Genomic DNA, 13,715 nt, shown 5'->3' on the forward strand with positions numbered 1-13,715 from the left:
TATACCAAAAACTACACAAATTGCACAAACTGTCAGACACATTGGCAGCCCAAACCCATCACATATGCCCCTCAAAACATTAGATAAAATATTGTCACTTCAGCACTCATTCTTCACAAAGCACCCTGAATCCAAAATAACTCCAAAAATGCAGTATTAGCTGATGTAACATGAAACTGATGCCACCATGGCATCTTAAACAGGACGGGAAACAGGTAAATATTTGTAGCATTAATGATAGTACAACACTTAAACATTCATTGGATACACTATCCACATTACCAGATAACCATAAAAAGAATAGGAAGGAAAAATATAAACAAAATAAGAAACAAAAATAACAAGGGAAAAAATTTTAACGGGAGCTAGGAATTTCTTTTACAGTTGTTTGGCAGTGAAGAATTAAAATAAAATAAAAATAACCAATATTAACTTATATATTTTTTTATATTACCCCAGAAAGAGAAGTCTTCACTGACATTGGCTGTGACCTGCAGCTTCTCACAAAAACAATATAATATGGGAGTTTATACTTTAAAAAAATAATGCTACCAAAGCTCTTCAAAAGGATTTATAAACTACTTCTCAAGTATATACAAAATAATTATTAAACATATTTTCCACTGCTGACATTATAATAGCAGTTCATTCCATTTCCTCTCGCCTGGACCCCAAGTAAAGCTATGTAATTCGTATTAATAACACAGGACAGCTACCAACATGCTCCTGAAGGGCTAGTACTCTGACTCAAGTTATATTAATCATTTTCCGTCGGAAAGACAGCCTCAGCATTGGTCAAGAATTAGTACCTTATAAGAAAACAAGACCAAATACCTGCTAGGTACAGAATTACGTAGCAGGAAACAAACAGTAACGAGCAAGTTCATAATCTGGGTTATGCCAGACACATGAATAAATTTAAAGGTGTCTGAATTTCACACATTTCTTTCATTTTACATCAGAGACCACAAACTCGGCCAATACTTTTGTGTTGATATCGTAATCAGTGCATAAAAATCAGAATTATTACAGCAACCCATAGCCTCTCGCAGTTTACAAAAAGCCATCATATGCATTATCTAATCGAGCCGTCGCAAGCACCAAGCACTGCGCTGCTATCCCCACTGGGGAGACTGAGTCCCAGAAAGGATGAGACTTGCTCCATGTCAAGGAACAACGGACTAACAGAGACGGGCTCCTGACTCCCAATCTGGGGCTGTTTCTGTTAAACTGCAGAGGCTTCCAGCTTCCATGTAAGTTATTCTTCAACACAGAATAGAAATAGGACAAAACCCTGATCCATGGATCCATGAATTGTCTTTCCTCGCCCTGGATGCCATCTTGTTATTAGCCCCAGTACATACAAATGGCGGAAGTGGGGGCAGACAGTGATGACTGCAAAATAGGACACATACTTTGTGGAAATAGTTTGGGCTGAACAGTTTGACATTGTTTACTGAAAATACCTAATACACAGACTGACCGTTATAAAACTGAGAGAGACCTAGAAAGACATCTGTGCTTTTGCCATTTCACAGATGAGGAAAATACACTGATTCAGAGAGCAGGGGGCTCCCTAAAGGTCACCCCAATGACTGCTAATCAGTAGCAGAGCCAGGCTCTCCGCTGCATCCTGTCCTGATTGTGTTTCCTAGTTCAAGGACGAAGCACAGTCCGGATATTTACAAGGAACCATCACAGTGCTAGAGAGATTAGAAAATTAGATCTCACTCACCAACATCACGAGTATAAAAATTATTGATATTTTACATATCGTTTAAAGCAGCAGGAAATTTACTTCCTATAGACAAAAATAACCAATATATGTATTGTAGACTCTCATTGCTAAGGTTGAGGATAATTTCTAAAATATGACTTATCTTCCCTTTAGTTTTTTGAATTTTGTTATTATAACAGACTTAAGTACATTCAAAAAAAAAGGGTAGTCTCTCAAAAATGTCACTACCTTTAACATACATGAAGAATAAAAAACAAAACAAAACAAAACCTAATATGTCACCATCTTTTCTAGATATAGTTCCCTTCATCCTATTAAGGACATTATCCTGTCCCTATTCATACCCATTGCTTGTCTTATTCAGGACACTTCAGGTTATTGTTAATCTTTTTTGAATGTAGGTGATTTTTATTTCCCCTCTTACATTTAAATACTAAGCAACAAAATATCTCTGACCAACAAACCTAAAAATGGCTCAACTTATAAGCCATTTGCTACTTAAACATTAATTACCACATTAAAAAAATAAATAATCTAATTAGACTTCATTATTTTGTGAGTCCTTTAAAAGACTTCTTCACTCTCCAATTCAAATCTAATATGAAATTCTTTTCGGAGAGGCAAAATATAAGAATTTTCTAGACAGTACTCGATATTGAACATCGTTTCATAGGAAAAAAAAAAAAAACCACACAGACACAGATCAACAGTAAACCACAGAGATGATAGAAAATATTGACAATAAAATTAGTTTTTTGTCTCTCATTCGCAAGATCACTTTTCCACTTTAATGAAAGGCCTGATCTACAGCAGATGCCGGTGCTGAGGGAAAATTCCATCCTTCATGTTCTGATCAATCTGAGGAAGTTTTTTTCCACAGGTGAAGAGCTGCCTGAATTCGAAAGTGTAGTCTGGACTCCATGGAGTAATCTTTGTAGTTGTTTCTAAAGACAATAACAATAAAATTGTAATGTCAAAATTCCTTCATATCCAAGGGCAATACCACCATCTCCCCTTCTTCTCATCTTCATTACTTATTTGCTTCCAAACTTGAATAGGCATTAACAGCAGATCTTGGGGAAATGTAGATTCTGATCCTGTGGGGGAAGGAGGATGGCAATAGTCTATATTTCTAGAAGTCTCCTGGCAGTGATTTGAAAGTCATACTTTGAGTAGAAAGGTTCTATTTAATGAGCAAGCCATTGACAAACGAGGCAAGAAGCTTATGAAGAGGGTTTCGTAAATTCTGTGAACTATTATTCCTAAATAGTTGAGCTCCTTTTCTAAACCAGGAATTTTTAAGGCAGCCTCGGGTGAACGTCATCAATCACCACTTCCCCACCCCCTCAAAAAAAAAAAAAAAATCATTCTGAAACGCTCATGCAACAACTACAACAAAGACAGCCACATGATGTGGTGACACCACAATTACTCCTATTCTCCACAGGCAAGTAACAATGGTTTGGCCAATAATTATTGTGTGACAAGGTCAGAAGGGGCCATAAGAATCCACGGATTCGCTGACAACTCTGTTTATTAGATGATTCATGGTCACTTCTGTCTGCTAGGATTGCTAAGAATCAGCACAACAGAATGGCTTCGACTTTGGGCTCCTACTTTCACACACCGCCCTGGTCCATGGGCAAGCTGTAACTCCTTCCTTTCAGTGGCAGTCATTTCTTTCTATAGCTCTTCATTGTACACAGGTCTAAGAACTACTTAATGGTAACCGTGATTAGGGTTATTATTTATTCACAATATGGGTTATTATTCATAAACTGAATCAACATCTTACTAGAGTTTACCAAAGGATGTGACTGGATAGTTTCCTAAAGGTCTGGCCACTAACTTTGGCAACTCTGCGAAGCTCCAACTACATAAGGGAAAGTGCAGACAGCTGACAGTCCCAAAATGTCCGGGAAGTCCGTTTACAGAGGCATCATCAGCACTGGCTTGAGCTGGTGGTGACTTTTGATTGCTGATGGTCTTCCCGTTTAGTGGTGACTTACCAGTCTTATTTTCATCATTATAAATTTGTCTTACTGTGCATTCCTTAGGTAACACCAAGTGTGTCCAAATAACGGATACTTCGAACGACAGTAATTATAGTCTCTAATTTTCCAATAGCTAGATTTGAAGATACATACATGTCAGCTGAAATATGAGTCATTCTCACTCTCAACAAATTAGCTTTAAAAGTGACTCACTCAGATATCACCCTTTAAAAAAAAAAAAAAAAAAAAAAAAGGCAGCAGCAGTAGCAGCCTCTCTCAGCTCCATGATGCCCCCAAAGCTTCTTCCTCATTACTATGCTTTATTCACAGCAAAACATCCTGAAAATGGCCTGAAGCAGCTGACTCCATTTTCTCCCCTCACTGGTCAAAGTCACTTGATCTTCATGCTGCCAAGTTCTCTGGACTCAGCTTGCCTGGCCTCTCAGCAGCCCTGATCACAACTGACCACTGTCTTCTCTTTGGAACACTTTGCTCGCTTGGCTTTCCTGGATGTCTTCCTTACTCACTGGCCACTTCTTCTGAATCTTATTGTTTAATCTCTAAAATGATGGCGCATCCCAAGGCGCTGTGCTGGACCTCTTTCTCTAGCTTTATAATTTTCCCAAAATGGTTTCATCAAGTATCGTGGCTTCAAATATCACTGTCTCTTGTGCTGGTGACTTTGAAATCTCTATACTTGGCCTTGACGTTTGCACTGAACTCCATGCTTGTACTGCCAACTCACCATCTCCACACAGACACCTAACAAGCACTTCAAAATACCATGGTCCAAACAGAAGTATGTTTTCTCCTCTCCCAGAACCTGCTCTTCTAAGTATATCTCATTTCAGTAAAAAGTATCGTTTACTACCTAGTGGCTCAACCCCCCAGTTTAGAGGTTTCCTAGCTGTGGCTTCGGCCAGGAATGCTCCCCACCCAGTCTTCTGGTGACCGATCTTCTCAAGACTGGCTTTAATTATGCGAATCTCAACTACAACATCACCTCCTCGAGGAAACCTCCCAGACTCGACCCAATCTAAAGTAATACCCAGGGACTCTGTACCATATTGTAAATCTCAGCAAAGCATGTACCATTGCTATTTTTCTTATTTATTTGTTTATTCAACATCTCCCTCTAAGTAAGTTGCCTGCTTATGTATAGTTGTCTGTCTAGAGCCTTTACTAGTGTCCGGCACAAAATAAGTGCTCAGTGAATACCTGCTGAACTTGAGTAAATGAACAAACCAATGAATCACTAAGCTGTTTATAGCCTAAAGCTATTATGTCATTCTTTCTCCACTGTAAGAAGCATTCAAGAGGTTTGTGGTCAAACAGACCACAGGGGTTTTGTCTCTGCTAAGTGAGCCATGATCACAAGTCTGAGAGCCATTGTCTAGCAGAAATGAAAGTGCTTTGAAATTACCACAGTAGACAAAAGGAAAAGAGAGCCAGGGAGAGCTTCCGAGGGCTTCTTCAAATCACTGGCTCTTCAAGGAAATGAGAGATATGGCTGAATATACCAAGGGTCAGCAAATCATGACCAAAATAATGGCCAAATCCAGACACACCCATTTATTTACATATTATCTTCTATGACTGCTTTCATATACAGTTGAGTAGTTGCAATGAGACCTTAATTTTTTGTAAAACCAAAAATACTTATTATCTGGCCCTTTATAGAGTTTGCCAACCCCAATTACAAAAGAGAATAAGTTAGAATCAGTCATATAGGGGTGCCTCAGTGGCTCAGTAGGTTAGGGATCCAATTCTTGATTTCAGCTCAGGTCATGATCTCATAGTTTGTGAGTCTGAAACCCCACATCAGGCTCCACACTGAAGCCTGCTTGGATTCCCTCTCTCCCTCTCGTTCTGCCCCTCCCATACTCGCACATGCATATACACTCACTGTCTCTCTCTCAAAATAAATAAAACTTAAAAAAAAAAAAAAAACAGGGGCGCCTGGGTGGCGCAGTCGGTTAAGCCTCCGACTTCAGCCAGGTCACGATCTCGCGGTCCGTGAGTTCGAGCCCCGCGTCGGGCTCTGGGCTGATGGCTCAGAGCCTGGAGCCTGTTTCCGATTCTGTGTCTCCCTCTCTCTCTGCCCCTCCCCCTTTCATGCTCTGTCTCTCTCTGTCCCAAAAATAAATAAAAAACATTGAAAAAAAAAAATTTAAAAAAAAAAAAAAAAAAAACAAAGAAAACTGTCATACAGATTCCCACAATCACAATATTTGTAAATAGTCACAGAGTCAAAAAGGTTAGAAATAGCACAACTACAGCAAAACACATGAGCGTAACATCATTACTAAGTTTTCATTAAGGTTTTAACCTCTAAGTATATAACATTACTGCTGCTGTTATACTGGTATTGACATTCCAGACTCTACAGCAAGCAGGAAAAGCTGCCATCACCACTTACCTTGCAGTTTCTAGGGTCTTTATGGCCTTGTCAATTTCCCCTTGGCTTTTGTACAAAAAGGCCAACTCAAACAGAGTAAATGGCACTAGGTAGTGGTCATACTTCAGTAGCTTTTCACTAAAAGAATGAATGAAAAGTGATTAAGTCTTAACAGAAGAGACGACTTGTTCCCTTTCAATGCATGTACTTTCCCCATTCCTCAGAAAACAGGTGCAGCACTAAGCCTATTACCAGACAGAACTGTCATTATAAAGTCTAAGAACTTAACAAACTATACCAATAAGTAATATGCTTTGAATATATTAAACTTTTATTTTAATCCTTAATCTAAATCCAGCACTAAGCGTTGTTTACACCCCTGAGGAATATGAATGTATGCAGATCTTCAAAGATTAACCCTGGAAAACACAAGGTCATCCTCCTAAAAAAGATGAACAGGTTCAGGAAATGATTCCATTTAGATATAAGAACATTGTATTATTTTATACAGTGAAGTTTTATAAGGCTAAAAAAAGTCAATAAAGAAGTTGTCAACACTTCTGTTTTCAGCAATATTATGAAATCTGACCATAAAACATCTGGAAGCAATAAAAAATATATATAAGTAACGCCCTTCCAAATGCATAGCTAGGCTCACAAGAACATAGAAAAGACTCTCAAACTAACAACAACAAAAAAAGTCAGAACTCTAAGTGTGTGGATGATGTCAAAGCAGTATTGGGATATGCTTCAGCCTTAATCAACCAGGGCTTTGTATCTCAATGTCCATGAGGGAGATGAGGCCTTATGCCCACATAAGAGCAGAGACTGAGTCCTCTGTATAAATCAGGGGCCATACTCCATCAGAGAAAGGGCAGATTGGAAAAACCCACTCCCCAGCATAGTAGGAAGACAAGGGAAGTTGGCTCCTTGGCCTGCACTCCAGGTTGGAAGGAAAAAAACACATTCCTTGGGAAATTAATAACCAATAGGCCTGCCCCCACATGAATTTGCAATTCAAATTTACATGGCCCTGGGGTGCCTGGGTGGCTCAGTAGGTTGAGCATCTGCGGCTCAGGTCATGATCTCATGGCTCATGAGTTCCAGCCCCACGTCAAGCTCTGTGCTGACAGCTCAGAGTCTGGAGCCTGCTTCGGATTCTGTGTCTCCCTCTCTCTCTCTCTCTCTCTCTGCCCCTCCCTCGCACATTCTCTTTCTCTCTCTCTCTCTCTCTCAAAAATAAACATTGAAAAAAAACAAAAAACAAATTTACATGGCCCAAATGATCCAAGGACCTCTAAGCAATGATATTAACATGAAAGTGGGCCTGGGCTGAAACTGCTTTGAGGGCATCTGGCAGAAATAAAAGCAAAATCACTTTAGAGAAACTCTTCTTCAATCCTAGCCTCAGAGACGTCTCAAGACAAAACCCCAAAGAGGGGAGCTCACGATCCAAAATTACAAAACACATGAGCCAACAATTCACTATAGATTCGATAAACGTAACACATAGCACAAATGGGTCATCCTTTTGATCCTTCCAGGAACACGAGTAAAATAGAACTCAAGGAATACTTCTTTAACATGTTTCCTTAAAGCAGTATATTACTTATTTGGGAAAGACATGGTCACTTCCCTCTTATCAGAACACCTGTCCTGACCAGTCCTCCTACATTCTCGTATAAAACAGCGTTTAGTTTTCACAGAACTTAGGGTTCTGCTTAAACTACCCAGTGGAAATGCATACAGCCATGTTCTTCTTGGTCTATAGCTTTGCTCTCCAAGGACAAAGAGAACACTACTGGATTCTCTCCCTGGGAACACCGAGGGAAATGTTAGCAGCAGGAGATAACCCATCACTGTCTCACAGCAACTTCCTGGAAACCACGGTGCGCACGCCGCTTGGCTTCCTTGTCTGTCGGTACCTTTGGATGACGTGGTTGAAGCACAGCTCCGCCTGCAAGGGCCGCTGCAAGTTCTTCAGGCAGCACCCTTTCAGCAGCTTCACCAGGCACTCATCGTCCACAGAGTAGTCGCTCAAACCTTAAAGCAAAACAAGCAGAAATCACACACAAAAGGAGAAACACTTAAAAATCGTAATTAAGAGGCAGAACTAATAGCTATTTGGTTTCAGAGGGATCTTTCTTTCAAATTTATTTATTTTGAGAGAGAGTAAGCACCAGTGGGGGAGGGGTGGAGAGAGGGAGAGGGAGAGAATCGCAAGCAGGATCCCTGCTGTCAGCATGGAGCCCAGCGTGGGGTTCAAACTCACAAACCGAGAGATCACGACCTGAGTCGATACCAAGAGTTGGAAGTTTAGCCGAATGAGCCCCCCAGGCAGGTATTCCTCAGAGGTATCATTTAAACACAAGGGAAGTATTTTTAGCACTTGTTATGTTTCACTTAATAAAATACAATGAAAATATTTTAAATTAAAAGAATAGAGAGTTTACTACATTAATACACCAATTTACTAAGGGGTTCACTCTATCCACTTAAAAATCTTTTCTCAGGGGTGCCTGGGTGGCTGGTTCCAACTCTTAGTTTAGGTTCAGGTCATGATCGCACAGTTCCTGGATTCGAGCTCCACGTTGGGCTCTGCACTGTTAGCAAGGGGCCTGCTTGGATTTCTCTCTCCCTCTCCCTGCCCCTCCCCAACATACATACACACATATGCTTGCTTACTCTCTCTCTCTCAAAATAAATCAACTTTAAAAAAATATTTGAGATCCTAAAAAAATACATATTATAAAAAAAAAATCTTTTTTTAGGTGCTCATTCTTGGAGTTATGTAACCTTAGATGTAACAATAGGAAACCTGAACTCTAAATGAAGCAAGAGCTTTATTAATCCTATAAAAGGTAAAGCAGTGAGGAGCAAGGAGCCTGCCTCGTCCTGTGGTTCTGGCGTCTAACTGTGCTGGCTTCACGCATAAGCGGATAACACTTCCATATGGAGAAGCAGATGGCTTCCCACCCATTAAAAATTCAGGAAGTAGAATGCCCTCTCCAGATCATTCTGTTTACAACTTATCAATTCTCCCAGGTTATGTTCTTTTGGGGGGAAATTATGTCATAAAATTAGACAAAATGGTTCTGAAGTGCATGTAAGTTACCTAAAACCCTCACAAAACTTGCAACTGCTTGAGGCTAATGTGAAGGTTTTTCTTTCACCACGTTTTCCCTTTTGAAAACGACCCTTTGCCTTCCTACAGTGCAAGGCTACAGAACGTTAAACAAAAGGAATCATATTATGCATGCCATCAATCTGACAAAGGTAGCCATTTCACATTTACCACTTCGGAATTCGGGGGTTTTGCAAGTTACTGCAACTAAGTCATTCCAAAGACACACTGCTAATTTACACGCTCAGCTGTGACAACAAACACAGGGGACTGGAGGGGCAGTCAACCAAACCAGTGAGGCCTGGGAGTCCTCATATTGAGATCCTCCTGCTTCCAGTACAAACCTCAGAAATCACCATTAACACACGCTGGTGTGGCTTGGGGATTTGTTTGTGTGGTTTGCTTTTTTTTTAAGTTTTATTTATTTAAGTAATCTTTATACCCCATATGGGGCTCGAACTCATGACCCCAAAATTAAGAATCGCACATGCCTCCAACTGAGCCAGGCAGGTGCACCAACACACGCTGGTGTTTTAGTTAGTAAACTGCTTGTTTATGGGAGGTTAATGATGCTACTCAACCAACTGGAAGGGGATCACTTTACCTCTAGGTGCTAAAAACAGCTGACACTCACCTCTCGCTTCTAAGCTCTGATAGTTCATTCACCAAGAAAAATCACAGGTATCAATATCACATTACCTTTCCTATTAAAATTAAGGACTATTTTTCAACCCCTACCCACCCTCCCCCCACACACAAACATATCCATGCTTCTAAGCATGGATGCTCACTGAAATATACATACAAGAAGCAATATCTTCCCAGGCCTAGAACCGAACCCTTAGGGACCATACTGGATGCTAGTTTTTAGTATCATTTTTATGCATTCTATTGAGTTCTGTATTAGCATTTTTGAAAGTTTGTCTTATAAAATTCTAGTGCTCAGTGAGTGATGGTTTTGCTGAGGAACAGCAAATCTTGCTGGAAAATTGAAGTACCAGTAAAGCCACACTTAGCTTTTATTTAGATCATGAATTAAGGATACGGAAAATGGGCTCAAAAACACCACATTCCTCCAAAAACCTTAGCAAAACCACTATTTCCTCACCACAGAACACTGTCAGATGATTATTTTCCCTTAAAATAGGAATGCTTTATCATGATTCTCAACCTCATGGGCAAGTTCACAGATGAACATTTCAACACACAATTTCCATTTTATATTCCAAGAAAAATATCCAATAATGCTGCCAAAGCACATTTTCATCACAAAAGATCTGCTTAACTTAATAAAGCAGAGGGCAGGCTGAGGAAAAAGAAAGCTTGAAGCCGAAACTACAAAAATATTCACACTGAACTTTTTAGAAACCAGCTGAAATGCACCAAAGGAAAAATTTAAGAATAGATTTAGAAAGTGAAAAGCCATCGAGTAGCATTTTCCCTTTTATGTAACCCTGATCATGTTTGCTATATAATTCCACAAAGCAAGTAGTCAAAGCAGAACTACTCTACCAACTTCTGGCTACATGATGAGTTCAGTTAGATTTCCAATGGAACACTAACGGAATTAATAGCAGACACTGACTCCACGCGTGTTAACAAGTGTTTTTCTCTTATTAAACCTTATCCTTCCCTTTGCATCCATAACCAGCCTTTCGTAACTGCATTGTCAGACGAGAACACCAACTGTACCCTCTGTCATCTTTTACTTCAGAGACACTTGCCAAGAGGAAGAGAAGCAGAAACACATTCGATTCCCAACACCTCAGTTTTACAACTTCATTTTTTTTTTTTTCAATTTTGGATCTTTTTCCCCTTGCTCTGAAAGATAAGAGCTTAATTACTGAAAGGTCACTACTGGGGAGGAAGAGGGAGCAGAGATGGAACTCTGGTCATTTTCCTGCATAAAACAACGGACCTGGAAGAAATTATCATAAATTTCATGTCTAAAATCTGGCAAAGATAATCTTCAGGAAGGAAAACTTTTTTTTTTTTTTTTTAACCCAGAGGGAACACATACAAAAACAGAATTGTACAAAGTACGGTGCATCTGTCTGAGCTTCCCCTAGCCCTGCTTAAATATCTCTAAGCCCATCATCTCAACGGATCATAAAAAGAGTAAGGAACGAATGGAGAGAACAGTCTGGTTTTCTAAACCTCTATTGTACTGCACATGCATAGTCTGATACATAATATTAACTCCTTTAAATCTGTCCCCCAACTAGTAAGGGACCAAATAAGCTTTGAGGTAAAGGCTGAAGAGACTGCTCAAATAGAGAAAAACTCAGTAGTCCCTCAGGACTTCTTACTATATAAAGGTCCCAGGCTCTCATGGTACTACAAAGGATAGACATTCAAGTATCAGAACTCATTGTACTGAACCAAAACCCTTTTGTTTATGGGAAAACACAAGAAACGAGCTGGTCTACTTTTCTGGGGGCGGTATGGGGGGATAGTCTACCAATGTCTCCATTTAATAAAAAGAGGTTTTCCTTCGCCTCCTGGTTTTTACATATGCACTTATTAAAAACATACCCATTTTCCCAATTGGTTTGTAGGTATGTGGGCTTTAATCCTAGATAACTCCCCTACTGGCAGGAACAATGTTTTCTTAGCCTATCATAATTCTATAACGAATATGGAAAATCTAAGAGTATTCAAATGAGCAAGTTAATTTAAAGTAGACAAATTAGTTGAACAAAAATGAATACTAAAATTTGTTTAAAAGCCCAAATGGATGTTACAAAGGTGCATTTTGTGAAATCTCATTTTTTAAGGTGAACTTTCATGTGGTTTCATTTCATCTAAATTTCAAAATGATGTAACTTTATGTTGACATAACACTCAAATCAAAATGAAGTATTTTTCAGGACTCCTGGGTGGCATCCAACTTCAGCTCAGGTCACGATCTCACAGTTCGTGGGTTTGAGCCCCGCATCGGGCTCTGTGCTGACAGCTTGGAGCCTGAAGCCTGCTTTAGATTCTGTGTCTCCCTCTCTCTCTGCCCTCCACTGCTCATGCTCGTGCTCTCTCTCTCAAATATAAAATAAACATTTAAAAAACATTTTAATAAAAAAAGAAATATTTTTCCTTTTTGAATTCTTTCACGTTGAAGAGTAAAGATCATCTCACACTCATTAGTATGGCTACTGCCAAAAAAAAAAAAAAAAAAAAGAAAAGAAAAAAGAAAAAAAACAAGGAAACAGCCACCAAAAAAAACCCCATAAATTACAAGTATTGGGAAGATATAAAGAAATTGGAACCTTGCAGACTGCTGGGGGGGAATACAAAATGGTGCAGCCACTAGAGAAAACAATGTGGCAATTCCTCAAAAAATTTAAAATAGAAATGCCATATGATCCAGCAATTCTACTTCTAGGCATATATCTACAAAAACTGAAAGCAATCTCAAAAAAATATTTGCAGACCCATGCTCATAGAAGTATTATTTGTAACATCCAAAAAGTGGAAGCAATCCAAACGTACAAAATGTGATGTGTACGGTCAATGGAGTATTACGCAGCCTTGAAAAGGGGAAATTCTCACACATGCTACAACATGGATGTATACTGAGGCCTATTATGCTAAGTGAAATAGGCCAGTCCCAAAAGGACAAATAATGTAGGATTCCATCATACAAGCAACCTAGAGTAGTCAAATTCATCATAACAAAAAGTAGAAGTGTGGTTGCCACAGGCTATGGGGAGAGGGAAACGGAGTTATTTTTAATGGGTATTGAGAAGTTCTGGAGGCTGGTTGCACAACTATGTGAATATACTTAACGTTACTGAACTGTACAGTTAAAAATGGGTCACATGGAGGGGCGCCTGGGTGGCTCAGTTGGTTAAGTGTCCAACTTCGGCTCAGGTCATGATCTCACAGTCCTCGAGTTCGAGCCCTGTATCGGGCTCTGTGCTGACAGCTCAGAGCCTGGAGCCTGCTTCAGATTCTGTGTCTGCCTCTCTCTCTGCCTCTCCCCTGCTTGCACTCTCTCTCTCTCTCTAAAAAATAAATAAATATTAAAAAATTTAGTAACAAAATTAAAAGGATGTAAACATGTAATTGTGAAAACAATAGTAAACAAGTTTAATACAACTCTATATATAGAAACTAAGTAGAAAATATATTCGTGACGGAACATCTAGAACACACAGAGGAAGTCTAAAACGTCCACATAGTGAGTCTGTAAGTCTGTACTTCTACATATGCTCCTTTGGTTCTCTGTTAAATAGTACAAACTTTGGATTTCTCTTTTTGATCCCAGTTTCTTGAGTCTTTTCATCCACTTGTTTCCATGGGGCCCAGAAATCACAAAGAATCATCAGTCCATGAAGATAAATACCTCAGTATTTCAGCCACTCTATCTAACCTCCAGCTCATAAGGGGCTTTTGTGTTAAAACTTTTCGGTAAGGGGGAGGAAAAAAGAAGAGAAAAGGAACCATGGTTCTTTATAAAAACTC

General features: G+C 39.5%; 1 protein-coding gene across 1 annotated transcript in view; it reads right to left on the reverse strand.

Moving 5' to 3' along the window:
- Nucleotides 1-1,936: 1,936 nt before the first annotated feature.
- The window catches only part of TTC39B (tetratricopeptide repeat domain 39B), a 123,981-nt gene continuing 112,202 nt past the window's right edge, over nt 1,937-13,715 (reverse strand). Inside the window, 3 exon segments of the mRNA XM_042912460.1 lie at nt 1,937-2,682; nt 6,152-6,268; nt 8,056-8,173. Coding sequence (XP_042768394.1) covers nt 2,592-2,682; nt 6,152-6,268; nt 8,056-8,173 — 326 coding nt within the window. The 3' untranslated portion in view covers nt 1,937-2,591.

Source organism: Panthera leo, chromosome D4, assembly GCF_018350215.1.
Source record: "Panthera leo isolate Ple1 chromosome D4, P.leo_Ple1_pat1.1, whole genome shotgun sequence".
Classification (NCBI taxonomy): Eukaryota; Metazoa; Chordata; class Mammalia; order Carnivora; family Felidae; genus Panthera; species Panthera leo.